The sequence below is a fragment of the Monodelphis domestica genome, chromosome 8, assembly GCF_027887165.1.
Source record: "Monodelphis domestica isolate mMonDom1 chromosome 8, mMonDom1.pri, whole genome shotgun sequence".
Taxonomy (NCBI): domain Eukaryota; kingdom Metazoa; phylum Chordata; class Mammalia; order Didelphimorphia; family Didelphidae; genus Monodelphis; species Monodelphis domestica.
In genome coordinates, this window is record NC_077234.1 from 240902216 (window position 1) to 240926895 (window position 24680).

Consider the following 24680-nt stretch of genomic DNA (forward strand, 5'->3'; position numbering starts at 1 on the left):
TGATATTTTTAGTCAGGACAATGGAAAGTGCCTCCTCAACTTGCAATACTTATACCTAGTTATTGTACTTCCTTTTCTCTTCTAGTATTGGTAGATTTCCTACTCTCCCATTCATCTTTCAATTCTGATGAATCTCTAATTTAATTTTTAATCTTCTCTACCCAGCTTTAAGATTGACCAGATAAACTGGTCAACTATCCTCTATTTCAGGAATTTTGCTTTAAAGGATGGATAAAAGTTCAATAGAAGGGAAAAAGGAGAAGTATCTAAGGCATAGAGAACAATCTGAACAAAAAACTACAAAGCAGAATTCAGTGTCTTTTTAGGGGGCTGAGAGTGGTATGGTTTTGCTGAATACAGTGTGCAGAGAAAGGAGTTAGATAAAATAAAACTGGAAGGGTAGGATGGTACCAGGTTTGGGAGTGCCTTTACCACCAGACAAAGGAATTTGATTGACTTTATAGGAAAGATTTTTAAAGCAGAATGATGGCATAAATTCTTTAAAACATTGTTTTATTTTAATAACTAATTTCCACATGAGTTTTCTGAAGTTATATAATCCAAATTTTTTTCCTCCTTTCTTTCCTCCCCACTCCCAGAGTGGCAAGCAATTCAATCTGGGTTATAAATGTATTATCACACAAAACATGCTTCTATATCATTTGTTTTTCTAAGTGAATAATCTTATAAAACCAAAATCCTAAAATATATATCCAAATAAGCACGTGAGAAATTATATGCTCTTGCATTCTTATTCCCACAGTTCTTTCTCTGGAGGTGGATAGCATTCTTTTTCATAAGTCCCTCAGAATTGTTTTGGATCATCGTATTGCTATTAGTAGCAAAGTCTATCACACTTGCTCATTCTACAACATTATTCTTATTGTGTACAATGTTTTCCTGGTTCTGCTTATTTCACTCTGCATCAGTTCATGTAGGTCTTTCCAGCTCTTTCTGAAATCATCTTGCTTATCATTTCTTATAGCACAGTAGTATTCTATCACTGTCATATACCACAATTTGTTCAGCCATTCCCCAACTGAGGAATATCCTTTTAGTTTTCAATTCTTTGATGGCGGCATAAATTCTAAAAGCATTGTGAAGGATGAATTGGAGGGGCTCAGATCAAGAGGTTACCAACCAGATGTTGATCTGGATCAGACTACTTTGGGAGCACTAAAAGTCTGTATATCCCTAATCTGAACTATCCCTAAAATTCTGGAGTAACACAATATTTAATATCCCCAAGAAAGAAGCAACAGGCCCTTCCCAGATCTTCCCTCCAGAAATGTGCATTGCCTGGCCCCAAAAAGTTCAAAATTAGAAAATAGGCTGGAAAAATGAGCAAACAAAAACAGAATCACGTCCAATGGTGACAAGGACAATTATAACACAAACCTTAAAGGAGAGAAAGACTCCAAAACATCTGCAAGCAAAGTCTCAAAGAAAAACACTACTAGGGCAGAAATTCAACTTTAATTCAGGGAGAAAAAAGAAGAAACCATTTTAAAGGGAACTGAAATTGTTTTTAATAAATGAAATGAGAGCCTGAGGGAAAAAATGGAAAAGAAATAAGATCTATGGAAATAGAGCTGGAAAGGGAATGAACAGTTTCACAGAAAAGGTCCAAAACTGCCGCTGTAACAGACTCCTTGAAAATTAGAATGGACTAAATAGAAAATAATGACTCTAAGATATAACTGGAAATGTTTAGAAAAAAATCAAAAGACTTTTAAAAAGAAGAAAAGACAAGGCATTTCATAGCAAAAACAACTGACCTGAAAAAAGATCAAGAAGAAAAAATAATCATTGGACTACCTGAACTCCATGACTAAAAAATGAACCTTAATGTGGTTTAAGGAATCATAAAAGAGAACTCAGATCTCTCAAAACTAGAGGACAAAGTGGAAACAGAATAACTCATCAATTCTGGCTCTGCAAGAAATCCCCAAATGAAAACCCCCAAATGAAAAATGGCCAAAATTCAGAGCTTTAGGTCAAAGAAAAAAAACACAACCCTACAATCAGCCAACAAGAATTCAAGAACTAAGGAGTCATCATTAAGATCATATATGATTCAGCAACCAAAACTTTAAAGGAGTAGAGAGCTTAGAATATAACATTCCAGAAACCTTTACAGCTATAAATATATAGTTCATTTAGCAAAACTGAATATGGAAACATGAAGAAAAATGGATCTTTAATGAAATAGATGGCCTCCAAATATACCTGATGAAAAGACAAGAGCTGCAAAAATGTTTTGAAGTTCAAACACAAGAGTTAAGAAAAACATAAAAAGGCAAAATAAATCAACAGTCATAAGGGACTAAGTAAGAATACATTGCTTACATTGAAATATAGGGAGAAAATGTTTCCATTCTCAGCTCTGTCATCATCAGGGGTCATAAAAGGAGTCTAATTAAATAAGATCTGAGGGAAATGATCTTAAAGAAAAACACTGGGGGTAGGAGAAGGTAGGAGAAACTTCCTCACATGGTCAAAGTGTATAAGTAGACATTCATACAAACAAATGGGAGAGGATGGAGGTGAATGGTTGACACTTAAAACTCACTCTTGTCAGAATTGGCCAAAGAAGAAATAATAAACATGTCTACAGCTGGATATAGAAATAGATTTCATTCAACAAGGAAATACTTGGGAAAGAAAAGAAGGAAGGTCTTTAGAGGAAGGATAGAGTAAAGGAAAAGATTAATCATAAGCAAAACAAACTATCATGAGGGATGTTCAATATTTATAGATCTTTTTAAGGTGGCAAAGAAAGGGAATCTGAGGAGGTGCTCATCAATTGGAGAATAGCTAAACAAGTCATAATTAAAGAGATAATTTCAGAGAAATCAAGGGACACTTGTATGAGGGTGCAATGAACAGAACCAGAAGAACAATTATGCAATGACAACAGTATGGTAAAGATAAACAACTTTGCAAGAATTGGGAATTCTAATTAATGTAATGACCAACTATGATGCCAGAGGACTAAATGCTACCCCTTTCCTTATAGATAGGTGAAAGACTCATAATGCAGAGTGAGATTCAACTTTTTTTGGACACAGTCAAAGCAGGAATTTATTTTGCTTGCTTAACTATACATATTTGTATATGTGGAGGAAGTTGGAATGGGAGGGAGAGAAAGAGGATTTTAAGTGATTAAAAAATTTAAGAAGAAAAACACAAATGAAAAATGGAGAAATTAAAGATGTATAATACATAGGGGATAACTTGGATAAGTCTTAGAAAAAGCAGTGGCATTTGGATCAAGGGTGTAGGTCAAAGAATTATTCTTAGGGAATAGTTTTCCTCTAATAAAAGAAAGAAGAAAGGGGATGATCATGCTGAAAAGTCTTGAGGAAATGAAGAAAGGAATCTGAAGGAATTCATATTTTAATTCACAACTGCTTTTTAATACAGTTCCTTGTATTCCTGGTCTTCCACCATTCTCATCTTAAGAATTCTTAGGTAATCCTACCATCCAATTTTTTCTCTTTTCCTCTTAAGATTGGAGAAACCCACAAAATAGAGCTGATTTTAACTACCACAAATTCATGATACATAAATCTTAATTTTCCACTCTACCTTTATCACTGGAGTGCACAAAGTAGTCAGGGAAGACCAATACTTCTGGTGTAAGGGCTTGCCATTCTCTTTTAATGGCTTCTCATCCACTTTGGTGTCCACTTTTCACCCATCTTTCATCTGTGATTCCCAGAAGCTGTGGCATAGTCAGCAATTGCACCCTGATAAAAAACATTGAGGCACATGGGCTAAACCAATTTAAGGGTAGCTTACAGGCTTTGAACCTGTCAATGACTTAGGGAGCTATCTGCCTCAAGTGTTCTATCAGCCATGAAGGTAGCAGAAGCAGGTTCTGTGGAGCATTTAGAGCTTGGCTAGACACTGACACTGAAGAAGCCAAGGGCATCCGCTGAATCCTGAGCCATCGCTGGTTGTCTTGACTTTTGTCTTGCCAATTGACTTTTATGACTGGAAGAAAGAGGGAAGCTATGACTTTGTGGAATTCAGTCTCACTTAAATTCAGTTTACTCACAAGTCAAGATATCACTCCATGAGGCCACTGATTCTCAACAACTTTTATTGCTACTTTTTCATATTCTCCACAAACCTTTTCTTCCTCATTTTCCCTACTATCCCAACTCCCACTCCCCACACATATAATTAGCTTCTTCCTTCAGGGGAAGTTTGAGATCACATGATTAAAATTCTCTGGGGCTTGATTATGAGCTGCAATGTTCGAAAGAATTATTTGTATCAGTTAAGCACAGTTCATCTTGAAACTTAATATCTCTGATACTTTTGTTGCTGCCAGGCATTCTGTTAGGTACTGATGATACAAAGGCAAAAGTGAAATAGTTCTTACCCTGAAGAGATTTACATGATGTCAAGGAAGATAATGTGTCCTTTTAGACATATTTACAAAGTGACGAGGGCAGGAGGTTTAATCTGATATCTTGAAGAAAATGATGTGGGAAATGAGTCTTGAAGGAAAATAAGAACCCAGAGAAATAATAAGAAGGCAGAGGAAGAGAGGGAATGGCCAGACATTTGCTTTAAAATCTTTCTTTTGCCAGCTATGCAGAGGATAGTTTGAAGTTCATTATATAAGGTTGAGGACTGAGATTTGGTCATTAAGGATCATTGGGGACTTTTGAAGGAAGCAGTTTGAGTTGGATGATGAAGTTGAAAGCTAGATTGCAGGAGTGTTCTGAAGCAAGTGAGAAGATATGTGAAATGCCTACTATTTAATATACACATAGTTGACTCAAGGAGTTTAACTGAGAGGGAGAAGAGATAAAAAGGGATAGGTAAATAGGTGATGGGAGACAGATAGCATGTTTGTAAAAGGAAGAAATAAAGCCAGTAGTCAGGGAGATGTTGCAGACTATAGAGAGAGAGTAATAGTGGATCAGTATGCTGGAGAAGATGGGAGGGGATGGGATCAAGGGAAGCTGAAAAGGTAGGAGGTTTAGGGAAAGATATAACAACAACCATAATAACAATAATAATATCTAAGAAATGCCTGAGGATCCAGACCCAATACCACATGGCTATCTTGATATATGGGTAAGGTGAGAAAAGGAGAGGAGACCAAATGGCCTCAGCTTTTTCAATGAAGTATGAAGTGAGGTCCTCACCTGGAAGGGCAAGAGGAGAGAGGCACAAAAACATTTGAAAAAGATGTTGTGGTTAGGGGGCTGGTAAATCTATAAAATGGTGTTGAGGATTGCCTTCCTGTAATGACGACTAGTTAGGATTATGTGGAATTAATTTGGAGTGGATTCAATAAGTGCAGAAGGATATTTTAACCTAACAGTAATAGGGAATCTTGAAGGAGGCATAAGTTTAGGAAGAAAGAAAATGATTTCTGTTTTAGACATGTTGAGTTTGAGATGCTTATGGAGTGTTCAGTTTGAAGAGTAACTTGGTAGTGTGGAACTAGAACTCAAGAGAAAGACTAGGAATGCTTTCATCTACAGAGAGATGACAATTAAATCCTTGAGACCTGATGAAGTCCTTTTCTCCACTTATGGAATTGTCATGAAGTCCCCTTAGGTGTAGCTGTAGTAAGTCAGCTAGGTTGCCAAGTTCTATACCTTCTTTGAGCTCAGAGCTAGAATTGTCTTTGCCACAAGAAGCCATATTCACTCAAGGTGCTGCCCTGCCCTCCTCAAGTGACTGTCTTTCCTCATTGTTTGCAGACATTTCTACTGACATCAGCCATTCCTACTGTGGTAGAGGCTGGCACTAGAGAAAAAGTGCCAGACTGAAGAGTATGTGAAATTGATCACCTTGATGGGAGAGCGGCCCCAGGGGTGAATTTCCTGAGGGGAGAAGACTCAGCCTGGAGAGCTGGGGTGCCAACTGTTTTAAAAAATATAAAAAAAGAAGAGATGTACCCCACAGGGGAGGGTCTAGGCTTTTGGTATGGAGAGAGAGAGGGAAAGAGAGAACTCCCCCCTTTCCACAAAGCAGGGTTCAGTGGAGACAGCAGATGTAATGGGCTGGCTCAGAGAGAGGAGAGGGGGTTTGAAGATTTTCCCCCTTCTGTCTTCCCTCCCTAGCTAAAGCTGCTCTCCCCAATACACTCTTGTCCCTTTTATCCCCCCTCCACTACTCAAGACCCAAAGGTCTCCCCTAGATGCATTCACTCACACTCAGCTTGGGGAACAGATAACTTTAATGTTAACTCAATCAGATAATACAAAAGGAATAACAGGCAGGAAAGAATGGGAAAAGGAAAGTGGGGAAAGAGGGTCCCTGTCTCCATCTAAACCCTTTTCTTCCTCCTCAAGTTTGGAGGGAACTCGGGCCTTGGCAGCCTGAGCCCCCTGAGAGAAAGTCAGGTCGACTCACCCCTGGGCCACAGGAGCTGAAGTAGAGGCTGCTCAGGTTTCTCTTCAGAAGTCCCTTCAATTGGGAAGTGTTGGGGTAGGGGGGAGGATTTCCAGTCACCAGCAGGAAAAGTGGGTAACCCTCAGGAGAAAGTCTTTATCTACCTTCTCTCTTTGGCTTCTCCAGACCGAGAGATCCTCCCTGCTCTCTAGCCTGAGTCTTCTCTCCTCAGGAAATTCACTCCTGGGGCCCCTCCCCCTTCGAGGTGATCAATTTCACATACTCTTCAGTCTGGCACTTTTCTCTAGTGCCAGCCTCTGTCACACTACTTTGGGATTCTGTTATCCTCCCGCCCCCATTAAACTCTTCTTTCTACTACTTATTCTGTTGATACTCACAAGGCTACCTTGTAGACAATTTCATCTTGGAATTCTAGTTCATCTAAGATTAGGTATGAAGAAATACAAAGAGGCCGAGGGAAACAAATTCTCACAGTCTTTATGGCCATGGACCACAGGAATCACCAGGGGGAAAGTAAGCAATGAAAGGGAAGATTGCTCTTTATGTGTATCTGCTAAATTGTGGTTTAGCAACCCCCAAGCCATCAGTTCTCTAGCCTAGCAGCTGGAGTAGAAGACTTCTTCAGCACCTCTGTCTTATGTGGACAGAAACAAGTCCCCAATCCCAGTTTCTATGTGTTTTCTTGGACTAGGAGAGAATATCTGTACATGCTCAAAGGATTACCCCCTGACACACATGTCCCATGCCAGGCTATACTCATTAAAATAAGAAGCTATTTTCTTCTTGTCTCAGTCTAATTGGTTTTAGGAATTAGCTGATTCTTGCCAAAGCTTTAGCAAAAACAGGAACTTTCCTCAGCTGCATAATACAAATTCTAACTACTTCCTCTGTCTTTTTGTTTTTGTTTCATTCCCCCATCTCTTATCTAGATTTTAGATCCCTTCTATTCCAATTTTGCTTCTTTGTTGCCTCAGTGTCTTCAAATTCTGACTCAGTCTTTATTAGCTAAGTGACCTTGGACAAGTCATACCCTTGAGGGCCCAGGGCCCAGGTTTTCTATTCTATGAAATGAGAGAGCTGAACCAGATGATCTCAAAGATTCCTTCCAGCTCAAACATTCTGTCATTTGGTATTGTATTTGGGGGTGGGAGGAGGGCATTGGGTGCCTAACAAATATAAGATTGACTGAATGATCTCAAGGGTCCAAGTGTTTGAAGCAGGATGAAGGAATTTGTGTAATTCACTGTGGAAACTACTAATGAGTGATAGTGGAGTAACACATTAATCTGAAGTAGAAAAATTTAAATATTCTTTATTTTAAGAAAATTACTGATACAATATTTTCCAACAAACAATTTCAATTGCTTTACAAAGTACATTCCATTCTTCCTCACACTGTCCCCCTGAATCCCCTCAAAATGATCAGTATTAATCAGAGAGAAAGATAAATCCTTTGACTCAGGCAACATGATACTAAAATTTATGGTTATATTTGACCAGAATTTTGTTGTTACCCTGTGTTGCATTCATTTACATGGTGGTAGACATTTTTATATTGTTAAACTGACTTTAGGTTGTTGTTTTGGCTTTTCTATGTTTTTTCTTTTCTTTTTTCTTTTCACTTCATACAAGTATACCAGCCCTTTCGGGCTGTTTCCCCAGGCTTCCACTAACATTGGCAAGCCAAGTCTCAGAGGGAATCACATGACTCCCCAGTGTTCTAGGGATAGCTCTGAGGGAATGAAGGTGGTTTCTGACACTTGTACTTAAAATTCTTCATCAGTGCATTCCCCATTGATTATCTAGTTGATATTAATTATCCAACCAGAGTTCATCCGCTTTTAGTTAGAGATATTTCCTAAGCAATTAAAATAAAAATAGATAGAACAAAATATTTTCCTCCAAATCTGGGGTACACTGTTCTATGAGCCTGTACAGAGTCCAAGACAAAGTGGGTTCCAGTTCATAGCTCACTTCTGAAGCATCACTTTTACTTGAGTGTCTAGTTTGTCTTTTTTCACCTACGTTGTGACTGTTTCATTTCTCTGAGGACACGATTATAATGGTAGCAGGAAAACGGAAATATATTTCATTCCTTTTGGACTCATTCCCACTGTATTTATTGTCCTTTGGTACAAATGCAGGGTATCTGCTTTCTCAAAGCACTCCTAAAGCTTGACCCCCCAATTCTTTATATTCATCATTCATTACAGCATTATAATATATTGCCCATATATCCCATAATATGTCCAGCCATTCTCCTGGAAATGGATTCACATTTTTAAAATAGATTTTTGGTGTCACAAATGTTTCTATGAACAGTGTGGTATGTTTGGGTTTTTGTTATTTTGTTTTTGTTTTCTGTTACTATCCTTTGGGTATATAATCATATTAGTGGGATGCTTGGATCATGGTTAAGAACAATTTATTAACTTATAAAATTTTTTCTTAAACTAGTGTGAATATTGTTGAAAGCACTGCCTTCAGGATTTTAGGAGAGAAGTTGATTGCCAGGAATTCTGAACTGATGCAGGTTTTCAAAATGTATGATGTGAACAAAACCGGTAAGAAAACAAAACAAAACACATTAGTCCAAACATAAACAACTCAAATTCTCTTCTCCTTTTGACTTCAATCCTTTAATTTCTTTAGAAATGAGGGTAACCTAGCATTACATATTATATAAAAGACATTATACATAATACTATATATAAGATATGGATAGGAAGAAGGGAGGGAGGAAACAAGCATTTATGGGGTGTGCATTATGATAAGCACTGGGAATAAAAAACAAAAAGCAAGTTGATTAGGAGCAGCTAGGTGACACAGTGGATAGAGAACCAAGCCTGAAGTTGAGAGGATATGGATTCAAATTTGGCCTCAGATACTTCCTAACTGTATGATCCTGAGTAAGTCACTTAACCCTCTTTGCCTAGCTCTTTCCTTTCTTTCCTACAGTTGTTACTAGGACAAAATGTGAGAGTTAAAAAAAAGAAAAAAGCCCCCCAAAATTGTTTAGGGTTTCTGATGTTATAGTGGTTCTATGGGGCACTCATCAAATTTTTTAAACCCTTAACTTTCATCTTAGAATCATATTGTGTACTGGTTCGAAGGCAGAGAGCAGTGAGGGCTAGGCAATGGGTGTCAAGTGACTTGCTAAGTCACACAGGTAGCAAGTATTTGATGCCAGATTTGAACCCAGGACCTCTTATCTCCAGGCCTGGCTCTCAATCCACTGAACCACCTAATTGCCCCAGAGACTTATCAGTTCTTGAATCAACCTCACGATAAGGTCTTTCTCAGAATGATAAGGCCAGTGGTGTTAAAAGTGGAGCCAAAAGGAAGGTGAACAACATGTCGAAACTTCTAATGAAGTCTAAATAGGGCCTCACCAATCAATACAGATTTCATTATTCTGAGACTCCCTTTCTTCATTAAGTAGAGTAATCTAGGTCTTCCTAATATGTAAAGCAACTTGCTCAAGGGAATCTGAGTGCCTTAGAAGGGGACATGCCTCTCTTAGGGCAGCAAGGCTCTATCTGTTGCCTAATAGCATTTATTTCTTTTTAAAAAATTATAATTACCATTTTAGAAGAGGAACAACCATTATAAAGTACTTGCTGCCTCTAGTCTTTCACTCATTCAAACACCTAGTAATGGGAGAATATGTAAGTTATAAAACTATACCTTTAGAGCAAGGAAACAAGGTTTTGTCTTTAAAAAACCCCCAACCCAAACATAGCATTAATAAGCCATATTTTCACTTTACTTTCAAAGCTTTGAAAGAATCCAGATCTTATAGTCAGGGCCAGTTTCTGCCAAATAAATTTCTATATCAATAGGTTTTCAAAACTTATAACCTAGGAGGCAGCAGGGTGGCTCAGCGGATTGAGAGCCAGGCCCAGAGGTAGGAGGTCCTGGGTTCAAATATAGCCTCAGACACTTCCCAGTTGTGTGACCCTAGGCAAGTCACTTGACCCCCATTGCCTAGCCCTGGCCACTCTTCTGTCTTAGAACCAAACTAAGATGGAAGGTAAGGGTTTTAAAAAAACATAACCAAGATGGAAATTTTTGATTTCCCAAATTAAGATCACATCATGGTGGGGAATTTAGTTGAACACTTGCTAACTCTATGACTCAGATAAGCCACCTAACTTCTATGGCTTAGCCCTTACTGTTCTTCTGCCTTGGAACCAATATTTAGTATTGTTTCTAGGACAGATGGTAAGAGTTTTTAAAAAAATCACATTTTGATGAATAAACTCTTCCAAAGTTTGGCAGCTATGTAGCAATTCTTTTTTTTTTTTTAATTTAGAATATTTTTCCATGGTTACATGATTCATGATTCCCCACCCCCTGTCTTTTCTCCCCCCTCCCAAAGCTGACAAGCAGTTCCACTGATCATTGTTCAAAACCCATTTCCATGTTATTTGTATTCGCAGTAGAGTGATCTTTTAACATCAAAACCCTAATCATATATTTTTCTTCTGTGTTTCTACTCCCACTGTTCTTTCTCTGGATGTGGATAGCATTCTTTCTCATAAGTTCCTCTAGATTGTCCTAGGTCATTGCATTGCTGCTGGTAGAAAAGTCTATCACATTTGATTGTGCCATCACAATGTTCTCCTGTGTAAAAAAAATCCAATCTTCACACCTGATTCTGCTCCTTTCACTCTACATCAATTCTTGGAGGTCTTTCCAGTTCACATGGAATCTATCCAGTTCATTATTCCTTTCAGCACTATAATATCCCATCACTATCAGATAGCACAATTTGTTCAGCCATTCCCCAAATGTAGGACATCCCCTCGTTTTCCAATTTTTTGCCACCACAAAGAACATGGTTATAAATATTTTTGTACAAGTCTTTTTCCTTATTATCTCTTTGAGGTACAAACCTAGCAGTGCTATGGCTGGGTCAAAGGGCAGGCATTCTTTTAAAGCCCTTTGCACATAAATCCAAATTGCCCTTCAGAATGGTTGGACCAATTCACAACTCTACCAGCAATGCATTAGTGTTCCAATTTTGCCACATCCCCTCCAACATCTATCACTTTCCTTTGCTACCATATTGACCAGTCTGCTAGGTATAAGGTGGCACCTCAGAGTTTTAATTTTCATTTCTCTGATCATGGGGGATTTAGAACACTTTTTCATGTTCTTATTGATAGTTTTGCTTTCATCATGTTAAAACTGCCTATTCATGTCCCTTGTGTTATATTTCAAATTTAATAATATTTCCTTCTACCCAGAGATATATATTTTATAGTTTTATTAGGAAGGGTAGACAATCCTTCCTAAGTAACCTTGCCGCATGCTGCCTAGCCTACCAGTTTCTTCCTTGTTCCCCCTCACCTCCTGCTCTGTCTCTTCTCCTTTGATTCCCTCATGGTCTTCTCATCCGTCTCTCCCAGTTCTACCCCAAAACTTAACTTTTATTGACATCCAGAGCATACACCAATGCAACCCTGGCCCAACTGTGGTATGTCAGGACTGTTTGATGGGCAGATAAAGTTACTCAGGAAGGAGGAGGGGATGAACTTCCTTGACACAGTCACCCCCTGTGATCCTTTGGGAGACCTGTCTCCCCAATGGATTACTTAAATATAACTATCTTATAACTCTAAATACCTTCTAGCTAAAAGTACATACAATATTGCATTTTTTTCTAAGAGGGAGTTACAATAGTTAGAGATGGGGGTAAAATACAAAAACTGATTGATAGACACATTGACAGAATGCCAACTAGGGGGCAGTCCCCTTTGGCATAAGAATTTACATTCAGAATAAGTATGTTCAACCCCTTTAATTCAGTTCATTATATCCCAAAGTTCATTCTGGATCTTTTGATGCATTGTGTAGATTCTTCAGGCATCTTTACAGCACCTTTTCCAAAAGTATCCACTTTCTTGATTTTGGGTGTTGGCAAGTTTCTTTTCCTGAAATTTCTCCAAAAAATTTTAAATCTTGCATTTTAGGATAATTACACAAGCCCTCCCTGAGAAGGGTGTTGACCAACACCAGAATCACACTGGGATATATGACTGAGTTATGAGGTATATGAAAATATTGTCAAAAGAAAACAAAACAAACAACCCAAAATAAATCTCAAAGTAAAAAGGGTAAAAAATGAATTTCTGTATAAAAATAAGAAATACAGAAATGATAAAAAAAATAAAAATCTTACATGTATAAAATTCTGAGTAAAAAATAATAAATTGTAATAGGTTCTTGAGTCACAGCAAGGACAAATTAAAGTGACTTATGTCTCACATGCCCATAGGACAACAGCAACAATACAGAACTTTACCCATTTGCAGCCAGGACTACAGAAAATTGCCAAACTATAAGAGAGAAAGGACTAAGTTTCAGCAGCAAACGGGAAAAATTCATCCCCTGATTGTACCTTCACTTTCAGAGATAGAGGGAGCCAGGATTATAGCCAATCTGAGGCACTTGAGTCAGAATATTGTACATGGAGTGTGGTACAAGGAGTCTTGCATCTTAACATATGTCAAGGGCTGCAGCCTCAATTCTCACACTAGGTTCAAGTCCTTTTGTATTGGCATAGAAGTTCAACAATCCTCCCTGGATTGGAGTTGGTCTGTTTTGACCTCATGCTACTTGGCACTGTATAGTGGCTCTTTTGTTCCCTTCTTCTGGAATCAGATAGAATCATTAAATAAAGACCCATAACATTTATCAATAAATGGAAGGTTTCCATAGTCAAGTCTTTTGGGTATGCATATTACTAGGGCTAATAGATACTGTAAACTTATATTGTAAACTTTATCCTTCAAATAAAAAAGAAAAACATTAATACTGATTTCATGTACTTCAAGTATCACCAATGTTAGGAAAAAATAAAGAAAAAAATATCCTATTACAAACATAAAGAGAAAAAATAATGAAAAAAATAATAATTTCACTATTCAAATTTCATGTGACAATGTGTTAGCTGAGTAGAGGCACAACACAAAAGGTACTCACTTAAAAATGAAACGTATACCACTCTTAACTTGGTCAGGATCCACAGTGTGAGTGTACATAAGTTTTTCATCAGGTAAAAGTCTTTTAAAAACAGTAGTACAACTACTTATACAGATTCTAAAATGTACCCATTTAAGGATAACTGCAAACAAACCAACTCCCATTAGGAATCACATGACTTGTTGTATGACATGTAAAACCTTTGAAAGCATGAATACTTGTCACAAGTTCTATATATTTTAGCCAATCTTTCAACTTTGGCAAAGTCTATTATTACCATCATTCCAAAATTTGGTGGAAGAGAAACCCAGAAAAAAAAACCTCCGTACAGTTGATGAAGAATGACAAATATAAGACATCCATTTCAAAGCTACAAGGCTTCACAGGAAAAATCATTCCCAACTACTGGATAAGATTATAGTATATCACAGGTTAATTAAGCACCTCCCTCCCTCATGGTATGAGACTGTAACAGTGTAACAGAACTGTCACCGATATGTCCCAACCATTTTCATGTGGAGCCAAGGACAAAAAAGTGAAAATAATTGCAGATATTTCATCCATTACATTTACAATAAATGCAGAGATGGTAAAATACAACAATACCATTTAACTTTACTTCAACAACAAATAGACCCTTACCTCTTGTTACAAACAACTCAAGAGGCAGGCAAATAAATGATCAGAGGTAGGGATGCTCCCAGATATCTGAAAATCACTCCCAAAGACTCATTAAAATAAATTTAAATTATTAAATAAGTACATTCTCCAAACCAAATATAGGTTGCAACCAATTTGATGGAGTTCATCCAGCAGCTCTGTGTGACAATTAACAAAGGCAAAAAAGGAACAAAATACTGTGTATGGGCTTTTACAGTGATATTCTTCAGTACAGTCATAGTCAAAGGGGAGGTACAAATAAAGACAATTTAACAGAATATTTCAATGTTGATGACTCATAAAAGTGGTTAACAGTAAATTACATATATCTCATATTTAGAAATGACTTAGACTTCTTCATTCTGGGGAGGGGAACAATCTGAAACAATTAACATCAATAAGGCAATGAGGTCTGAAAATGCTTAAAATTCACCTCCAGACTTTTTGAGGTTCCTTCCCCTCCCAAGACAATCCCTTTGTCCACACCTCGGGAGTCTCCCATGCTGAGGGGACTTCCCACATTGAGTACATGTGTTTGGGTGTGAGTTTTGAGTTTCCTCATTCGAATAACTATTCCTCCTATTAATATCATTATACCTGAAACTTCCATTCCTATTTACCTGATTCCTCTTCTTACAATTTATAATCACATGGCCAGTTTTTCCACAAAAATAACATGTTAGTGGTTGCTTTGTGGATTCTTGTAAGGGAGCTATGACCTCTCCTTGCTTTACCTTTACAACCGTTTCATTAATTCTTTTACTTCCTCAATGTCTCTACTAAAGTAGCATTTTCCTTATCTTTCTCACCCTGTTTAGAAGTCAATTCTTTTATTTCTTTCCTTAATGTTTCCACTAAATAATGTTCTCCTCCTCCTTTTCCTTATGTCCCTCAAAAGCATAAACTGCTACTCTTTTCAATTTCTCAAGATCCATAGTAGGCCAATTTGGACAGCTCGTCATAAAATAATCCCTAACTGCCGTACAACTATTTTTGACAAATTGCATTCTGATTTGTCTAAGGTCCTGTTCCCTATCCAGATCAAGCTCAATATCTCTTCCTCCCAGCTTGATAAGCCTATCGATAAACTAGCGGGATTTTCATTATCTTCTTGCTTAATATTTTCAAATTTAATCCATGTACCAGGCCTATGAGAACATGCTTTCATAGCTTTCATCAATGCATTTCTACCCTGGCACATTTGCAAGTAATCTTGCTCTGAATTTGGGTCCCATTTGGGATCTTCAGTTGGCCAATGAGCTGTTCCCTCTCCTTGGGCCTGATTAACAGGAGAAAGAATCTTATTTCCTTTCCCTTTCTGTTAGCAAGGCCTGGAGCAAATCTTCTACATCAAGCCATGTGGGATTATATGTGCAAAAAATGCTTTCAAACTTATTTATCACCACCACAGGCTCAGCTTCTTATGAAGGTGTTTTTTCTTTGAATCTCTCAATGTCCTGTGGAGAAAAGGGTGTATGATGTCTAATGTTTACTAAATCTCCATGACTGTTATATGTAGGGACAACTCTTAGAGGGAAAAGACCTTTATTTGAATCATCTGTGGTAACTGCTGCTTGGCCTGTATTCTGGAGCTCAGTGGTTGCTGGTTGGGGAAGGGGGTGGGGTGGTGGAATGGTGGAATGGAGTTGGTCAGCAAGTGGGGAAGTAGCTCTTGAAATGATCGGGGGTGGGGCTGGGGTGGAGAGGAAGGGGAGAGGGGCTGGGGGTGGGGTGGAGAGGAATGGGGGAGGGGTGGGATCCAGTACAAGGTGGCGAGGAGTAGGATGGGTGAGGTCTAGAGGAGTCACAGTAAGGTGGGCAGGAAGGAGGATATGGAAAACCATTGAAGTAGGGATAGAGAAGATGGGTGGGCAAAGGAGGATTGAGATTGGGAGAAAAGGGAATGGGAGGAGTAGGGAATGAGTGAGGTCTGACAGGGAGAGGAACCGAAGGGTTCAAGTCCTGGTTTGGGTCAGTATGAGGAGAAACCTCCTCATAGGTCAAATGGGATGACAGCATGTTCCTTGCTAGATTTCACTGAAGGAGTTAAGCTAGAATTGTTTGGTTCCAAAGTTTCCTTATTGGAGGGAATAATGGATTTATCCATGAAATAGGCCTATAAGTACCAGTATTTATCATCTTTGGACTCTTTGTTTTTAATGGCTAATTTCAAATCTTTTAAGATCTTGAAGTCAAAAGAGCCATATTTTTGCCAGGTAAAAGATATGTTAATCCATACCTTACAAAGATTTCTAGCTTCCTTCTTTGTCATCCAATTCTCCTTAAGCAAATTTGGATCATTCCAGCAATTTAAAAGTTTATACAGGGCTAAATCAGAAGGAATATTTCCTGATTTTCTTTGATGTGTTGCAGTATTTCGCATATTTTCTAATCTGTATGTCCTAATTAAGCTAGTTTGAGTATTGCTAAATGGTTAGCTTAAACAATGAAAAGTCCCTAAAACTAAAAAAAAAATGGAGACACAAAGTTCTTCAATGTTATTGTGGAAGGCAGTAAGAGAAGGTTTAAAACAAAAGGCTAATGTAAGGAAACACTAATTATAGCACAGCAATAGTATCAATAATGAATGTGTATTTAGTTTAATAACTGTTTCTATTAATAATTAATAACAACACAATTTACCATAATTATCAATGACATAATTAATAATTAATAATATACATTCGTTATAATTATTGTTATTAATAATAACCACAAACCATAAACAAGTTATCAATAATCAATAATAACCACTAATAATCAATAGTATTATTAATACTATTGTTTTCTAAAATTATTCCTTAATATTGCATGTAATTTGATTTAATGTTGGCTTTGTTCAAATTTAGAAATTTGGTTTTAATTTAAATTCAATATTATTAATATTTCCTATTAATAATCCTTTTATTTAAATGTATTCAATTTAATAGCATTATTTTAGGTCATTAGTAGCAGTAGCAAAGGAATTCTTTTTTATTTTCCTGAAGTTTCAATTTTCAACAGCGGATGGTGCTATAAATGCATGTAGAGCAGAAGGCTCCTGTGGGTAGACCTATCTAAGCAGTCAGATAAAGAGAAAGCAAAATAAATAATTGTCTTTTAATATGCTAAAGAACAGGCAGTTACAAGCAGGGTAACTAGAGTGCCTTTTAAAATGCTAAAGAAGATGGGCCCTCCCAAGTAAAATGTGGCTTTAGACATGCAAATGAAGCTAGGTGGTCTACAAGCCAAGTTTAAGGGTGGGGGAGGGAGAGAGAACAAACTTTTAAAAGAACACTTCCTCTTAGCCCGGGTTTGAGGACTGTTTGAGGGGAGGAAGGAAAAGAAAAATGGAATTAAATCCCTTCCCCTGGAACAGCCATGTGTTTTCAAAGTTGGCGGAGTGGGGCAGGGAGTTCAGTTGGGTCTTAATACAAAGCCTGGAAGCCCAGGATTAATTTAATGAGTGACTCTGAGCTCGTCCCTACTACAGGGGTGTGTGAGGAAAGTCAGGCAGACTCTGGGCTGGTAAAGATCCATTTGGTCCTAGTGCCCTTGGTTTAAAGCGGGTCTGATGGGGGGCAGGGTAGCCACCTGGGGAGAGTGAAAGCATCCGCTCCCCTGCCTGGATCCCCGGTTCTGTGTCAGGACTGCTCCAGGGAGCCCCTAACTCTACTCCACAGCCTGGAAGCACCCCTGGGATCTGTTCAAGGGGTCTTCCAGCTCTGTACTGCACTAGGCTGAAAGAAGGAACTCTAGGATCTTTCCTGCTGTGAAAAATAAAAGAGCAGGAGGTCCTGTTGGGTCCTAAAATCCACCCAATTCCCTATGGGCAAAAAGGCCCCTTCACCCCTATTCAAGCTGAAAGAAAAAAATGGGGGGGTTGGGAAGTGGGGTGGGGATGCTACCTGGGAAGGAGTTTTTCTCACCAATCCAATGTGATCTGGTCCGGGTAAAACAGCAGCCTGTTTCCTTTCTCCAGGAGCTTGCTTTTGCTAGCTAGAAGGCAGGCTAGCTAACAGAAGCAGCTTCTATCTTACTTAAGCTTTACTAAGCACTTACTCAAAACTTCTCAGAAGAAAATTAAGGTTCTAAAAAGTCCCTCCTGTCTGGCTTGCCAACTGTAATAATTAAAATTTAATAATATTTCCTTCTACCCAGAGATATACATTTTATAGTTTTATTAGGAGGGGTAGACAATCATTCCTAAGTAACCTTGCCGAATGCTGCGTAGCCTACCAGTTTCTTCCTTGTTCCCGCTCACCTCCTGCTCTGTCTCTTCTCCTTTGATTCCCTCATGGTCTTCTCATCCCTCTCTCCCAGTTCTACCCCAAACCTTAACTTTTATTGACGTCCAGAACATATACCAATGCAATCCTGGCCCAGCTGTGGTATGTCAGGACTGTTTGATGGACAGGTAAAGTTACTCAGGAAGGGGGAGGGGATGAACTTCCTTGACACACTTGACCATTTGTGGATTGGGGAATAATTTAAATTTTTTGTAAATATGACTTAGTTCCTTATATATTTGAAAAATTAGTGTATCAATTCTAAATAGGATTGTCATGTAAGGAAATACTATTGTCATCTCTAAGAGATTAATCATAGGGTATTGCTCCATTCTATAAGAATATTAGAAAGTAACTTTTGTTTTCTTAGTTTAGGAATAAGAAGTAAAGTGGCTGCTTGAGAAAAGAATTGGAGTTTGAAGCAGAGCTGAGAGAGCAGGTTAATTTCAATTGTTGACAGTTATAACCGTTTTTCTATGTCAATTACTCTTTCTGGCAGTTGGCAGAGACACACTCTCAGGGACTCTCTCAGGGCTGGAGGAGGTAACATCTCTCTCTCTCTCTTTCTCTCTCTCTCTCTCTCTCTCTCTCTCTCTCTCTCTCTCTCTCTCTCTCTCTCTCTCTCTCTCTCTCTCTCTCTCTCTGAAAGATCTGAAGGAGCTCAGTGTTTTCCTTTCCCAACTTGGGAAACACTAGTGAATGTCTATGGTGGTTTTTATAGATTAATTTAAGTCTGAGAAGACCAAAGAAAAACCTGATCTTTGTTTGGGACTCTGAGTCTCTTAAGGCTTTTTGCTATTTTATAATTTGAAGGCAAAATTAAGATAGTGGTGGTAATTTTTATTTAGATAGTATAAATTTGGGTTAGTCAGATTAGGGAGGATTAGTGTAGCCTGTAAAACACTGGAGAAGCAGTTCCTTGTGGAATCAGGGAGTTTATTTGGGTGGATTTAGAATCCCTTAGAATTAGAAATCCTCTATTTATCCTTACATATTTCAATAAATATTTTCTTTTTTAAATTTGCCATTTACCTCTATTTTTACAGTTTGGTGAGCTAAATAGGACACACAACCTAATAATCTGATTTTAAGGGCCCAACTGTCAACTTGGGCAGTTGGAGATGTTATCTCAGGAGGAGGTCTGTGGAAGCAGCTAGAGATGACAGTTTCATTGTGAGCTATGGTAACAGTAAACTGAACTCTATAAAGCCCCTCTCCCAGTAAACTTGATACAAAGACTCCATACTCTCAGAAAACCTGGTGAACATAAAATCACCATGGGATTTTCTCTGTTAGATACCACTTCTCTCATTTTCACTATTGTACCAGAATATATATACAAAATGTACTTGCCTATGACTTTCTAATGCCATTACTCTTATTGACAATCCTACAACTAATCTCTTATGTCCCCGTGATACTATTGTTTATCATGTGCTTTTACATGTTGATCAAATCTTTGGCAGTTATGTTTAAACACTTAAAAATAAGCATCAAACAAGATACTACAAAGAGTGATCTGATGTTAAAAGTGAACTATCTAGAGACTAAACTAGATAGAATGTAGACTCAACACGAGGAATTACTCAAGGCTAAAGGGACAATGGCAGTAAGTAAAGAACATGAAGCAACTAAAATAGAGGGCCCAACTAAATCAGACAATACAACTAAATTAGAAATAGAAACTACAGCATTAGGAAGCAAATCGGCTCATATGTTCCCTCTAAGGGAGGTATACATAGTGTCCCCAGAGCATGGTATAGTGAATCTCATGTGCCACAAAACATTTACACAAGCTGATAGAGACAGCTTTAAGAAAAATACTCCAACATTTGAAGAAGAACTCATAGCAATTGTAAAGCAGTTCAAGTATTTAATTAAGTTTTACAATCCTTCTTATTTGGAACTTGGACATACTTATGGATGAATTATTAACAAAAAAAGAGAGAAAAACAGATTATACAGGACACTAATAATAATCTCCAAATTGCCAATTGGCCAACTCAGGATCCTGGTTGGAAAGTTAACTCTTTTGCGGGGTACAGAGACTTAACTATAGCCAGGGAGGCAATGATTGAAACTATGAGGCAAAATTCCAGATGCCCAGAAACCTGGTCTAAATTTAAGCACCTAAAGCAGGAAGTGGGATAGACTCCCTCCACTTTCCTCGATATGATTATTGACTCTGCAAAAAAACGGATTGGGTTGGATACATTAACAGATGAAAACATAATTCACATTTGCAGGCAGTTTGCAAAAAATGCATGCCCTGTGATCAGAAATTATTTTTGGAGTAACTGTTCAAATTGGTTTGACATGGGCTTTGATGAAATTCGGAGAATTGCTAACTATGTTTTGAAGAGAAAAACAATATAATTGATAACTTAAACAAAGAAATCAGAGAGCTTAAACAAAAACTGAACTCCAATGAAGTGCAAGAAAAAACAGTAGCTTCACTAAGAACTTATAGACAACCCAGAAATAATTACAACCCAGACAATACAGAGAAACCCCGAGGTGTTTTATTTGTAACAGACCTTGTCATCTCATGAGAGAGTGCAGATCTAGGGGATAATTCTTTGAACAAAGCTTCAGGGGAAACCAAGGCAATAGATTTAATTGCTTTAATGTATTCAGGCAAAATTGATATGGAAATTATGGGATTAACAACAGATTTAATAATGGGTTTAATAATGCATTCCAGTATGGGAGACCAAACTATCCAAATTATTTTGATACTGGATGCTACCATAATTCACAACAATCCACAGACCTGAATACTTAGCAAGAATATATCAAAGCAGGTGTTTGTCCAAAATATTCCCAAGTATCTGATGGGAATCCCCGAAAACTTGATATGCAAAAAGGTGCAACTTCATTATGAAGATGTGTCAAGGCCTGTACAGTTAAAAATATAGTATATAGAGAAAATGGACTAGGAAGTATGGGCAATGAAATAAAAATTAATGAAAATAACAAAGAGATTTTAAAAACATAGCAAATTAGTACAGGAGGAATCAATGAAGAATTAATTAGAGAATGAAGAATAGGAACAAGTCTTGAGTTTTCTTGATCCTAATGTGTTAGCTCCTGTGATACCTGTTCATTCTCCAGAAAATAGTACAGAACCCCATGCAACCCTAAAAATAGGAACACAACTTTATGATTGTCTCTTAGACACAGGTACTGCCAAATCTGTGTGTTGCAGAAATCCCCTGAGGAGTGCAAAGTAGTGGGTTCAATAGAAGTTGTGGGTGTAAAAGGAAGACCTCAAAAAGTAAAAAAGCTAGAATCAAGAATGGTTTCACTTAGACCTTTAAGTGTAGAAAACTCTTTTCTTTTAATGCCAAATTCCCAAGTGAATCTAGTGGGCAGGGATATTCTTTGTAAACTGAGAACAACGATAGTATGTGCCCCAACCAGAGATATTTCTTTGAAACTCCCAGAAGAATACCTAGACCTTTTCTCTGTATTAATCCTAGAATCAGAGGGGGAAGGGAATAACATCTACCAGATAACAGATGATATTCTAAAAGGCTTATGGGCTACAGATTCTACAGATGTAGGTTTATTAAAATCATTAACCCCTGTTAAAGACTAAAGGAGGTCCACCATCATGTATTCCACAATACCCATTTAGCAAAGAGGCCATTGATGGGATTACCCCAATAATAAATTCTTTATTGTACCAAGGCATAATAATACCACGCATCTCTGAATATAACATCCCAATTTTACCAGTTAAAAAACCCAAGCTAGATGCTGAAGGACAAATTGTCTATAGATTCATTCAAAATTTAAGAGCTGTTAACAATCATGTGGTAAAATCTTACCCAGTTGTACCAAGTCCTGCTACCATCATTTCATCTATCCCAAGTCATGCAAAATATTTTACTGGGGTTGATTTATGTTCTGCATTTTTCTCAATACCTATTCACAAAGACTCACAAAAAGATATTTGCATTCACATGGCAGGGAAATCAATATTTATGGTCCCATTTGCCACAGGGATTCTGTGAAAGTCCATCATTGTTTTCTCAAATCTTAAAAGATTTGAAAAAATATTCAGTTTAAGGACAGTTAACTTATTCACTTTGTAGATGATTTACTTCTAGCATCACCATCTGCAAAAGTGTGCCTACGTGATAATAATTCTCTTCTGTGTGAACTCTACAAGAGAAGACACAAAATATCAAAAACTAAACTTCAATGGCATCTTCCTTGTGTAGAACATTTAGGGTGTGTGCTGTCTGAGGGGTCCAGAAGCATTTCCCAAAAGAGAGTAGCAGACATACAAAAGCTGAGTGCCCCTAAAACCAAAAGACAACTCAGAGCTATCTTAGGAACCACAGGTTTTTGCAGACAATGGATACCTAATTATGGTGAACTTACAAAACCACTGACTGATTTAACAAAAGACACTGAAAAAGATCCACTGAAGCTAAAACCAGAGTATTTGCAAACAATTGCAAAGTTAAAAGAGGCAATATTATCAGCTCCTGCTGTTGGTATCCCTAATTATTTGAAATCATTCTTGCTCTATGTCCACGAGCAAAAAGGAATAGCTTCAGGTGTTTTGACACAGAATTTAGGACCAAACCAACGTCCTATTGCATATCATTCTGGTCAACTAGATCCCATAGCTGCAGGAATAGCTCCACACTTAAGAGGAGTGGCAGCAACTGCTTTGCTTGTTACCAGATCTGTAGATTTAGTGTTAGGCTGCCCACTGACAGTTTATTGTTCACATGAAGTCGAGGAACTTCTCCAAAAGTTCAGAACACAGGCATTTTCAGATTAAACGCTTGGCTAAATATGACATAGTGCTTCTGAGGAATGAACATATAACATTAAAGAGATGCAACACCTTAAATCCAGCTACATTTTTCCCCAATTTACCAACACAGGGGGAACCATTGCATGATTATGAAACTATAGTGCAATTAATAGAAAGACCTCAAGAAAATCTGTCAGACACATCTCTTGACAATCCTGACCTGATCTTATTCACAGATGGATCATCATATATGCAGAATGGAATAAGATTTACAGGTACTGCGGTAGGAAGTGAATTTGAGACCCTATGCCATAGGGTCATATTAGTGGGAAAAGAATTGCTCATGCATAATAATTCAAGAATTACTGTCATCTCTCCAACTACCAAAGGAGTTGGCAGTGCTTCACCGCAAAGGGCATTCCTTAGGACAAGACTTAGTTGCCAGAGGAAATTGTAGGGTGGATATGACTGCACGATATGCTCTCCAAAATGCTCCAGCTTGCATTATGAATCTCTTTGTTATAAATACCACAAATTTAGAAAAAAGCATACAATGATAAAGAGATTCAGAAGTGGGAGCAAAATTTTGGAGCTAGAAAAGAAAATGGGATTTGGATATTGTCAGTGGGAAAACCCATTCTTCCAAAAGCATTTTACTCTTATATCTGCCAAGTAATACACAAAAAGGGTCATTTTGGGACACAGACATTAATTGGTACTGTTAAAAGAACTTGGTTAGTTCCAGGAATTAGCACTGTGGCAAATAAGATCTGCTCAACTTGCTCTGTGTGTGCAAATTTAACCAAAGCATATTTAAGTAAAAGGCTTTTGGTGGTCATCCACTAGATTACACACCATTTGAGCATTTGCAAATAGATTATATCAACATGCCCAAATCAGGACAATATAAATTTTGTTTAGTAATAGTGGACCAACTAACTAGATGGCCAGAAGTTTTTCCATCTAGTTAAAACATCAAGCTTTGTAGCCAAAATCTTGTTGAAAGAGATCGTTCCAAGATATGGTATACCACTAAGAGTAGATTCTGACAAAGGGAGCCATTTTACAGATTTGGTTCTAAAACAAGTTTATGAGAATCTGGGTATCATGTCAAAATTTCATGTCCCATATCACTCTCAAAGTTCTGTGCAGGTGGAGAGACTGAACAGAGAAATCAAAACTATGGTTGGGAAATTATGCATGGAAACTCATTTGAAATGGCCAGAGATTTTGCCTCTACTGCTGTTCTATCTGTGCACTAGACCAAGAGGAGATGTGCATATCTCACCATATGAAATGTTATTGGAATACTCACCATTGCAGGCAAAAAGTTTTAAAACAGCTTATGTATCTATGCTTGGAGGGGATCTTACACTTTCTGAATATATCACAGAGTTACAAAACAGGGTTAGAGAATTACAAGAAATGGGAATTTTAACTCAAGGGGTCCATTAGTTATGCACACCATACCATAAAACCTGGGTATTCTGTTTACATAAAAAACCTTAAAAGAACTAGCTCAACACAAGCATTATGAGTAGGATCTTTCCATGTTATTTTGACAACACTGTCAGCTATTCGTGCATTAGAGAAAGAAA

General features: G+C 37.7%; 1 protein-coding gene across 5 annotated transcripts in view; it reads left to right on the forward strand.

Annotated features, from left to right (window-relative positions):
- The window catches only part of PPEF1 (protein phosphatase with EF-hand domain 1), a 233178-nt gene that overhangs the window by 196154 nt on the left and 12344 nt on the right, over positions 1-24680 (forward strand). For all 5 annotated transcript variants that reach the window (XM_056808688.1, XM_016424753.2, XM_007500823.3 and 2 more), the window contains one exon: positions 8845-8951. In XM_056808688.1, the coding sequence (XP_056664666.1) occupies positions 8845-8951 (107 nt within the window). The remainder of the gene's footprint in view (positions 1-8844; positions 8952-24680) is intronic.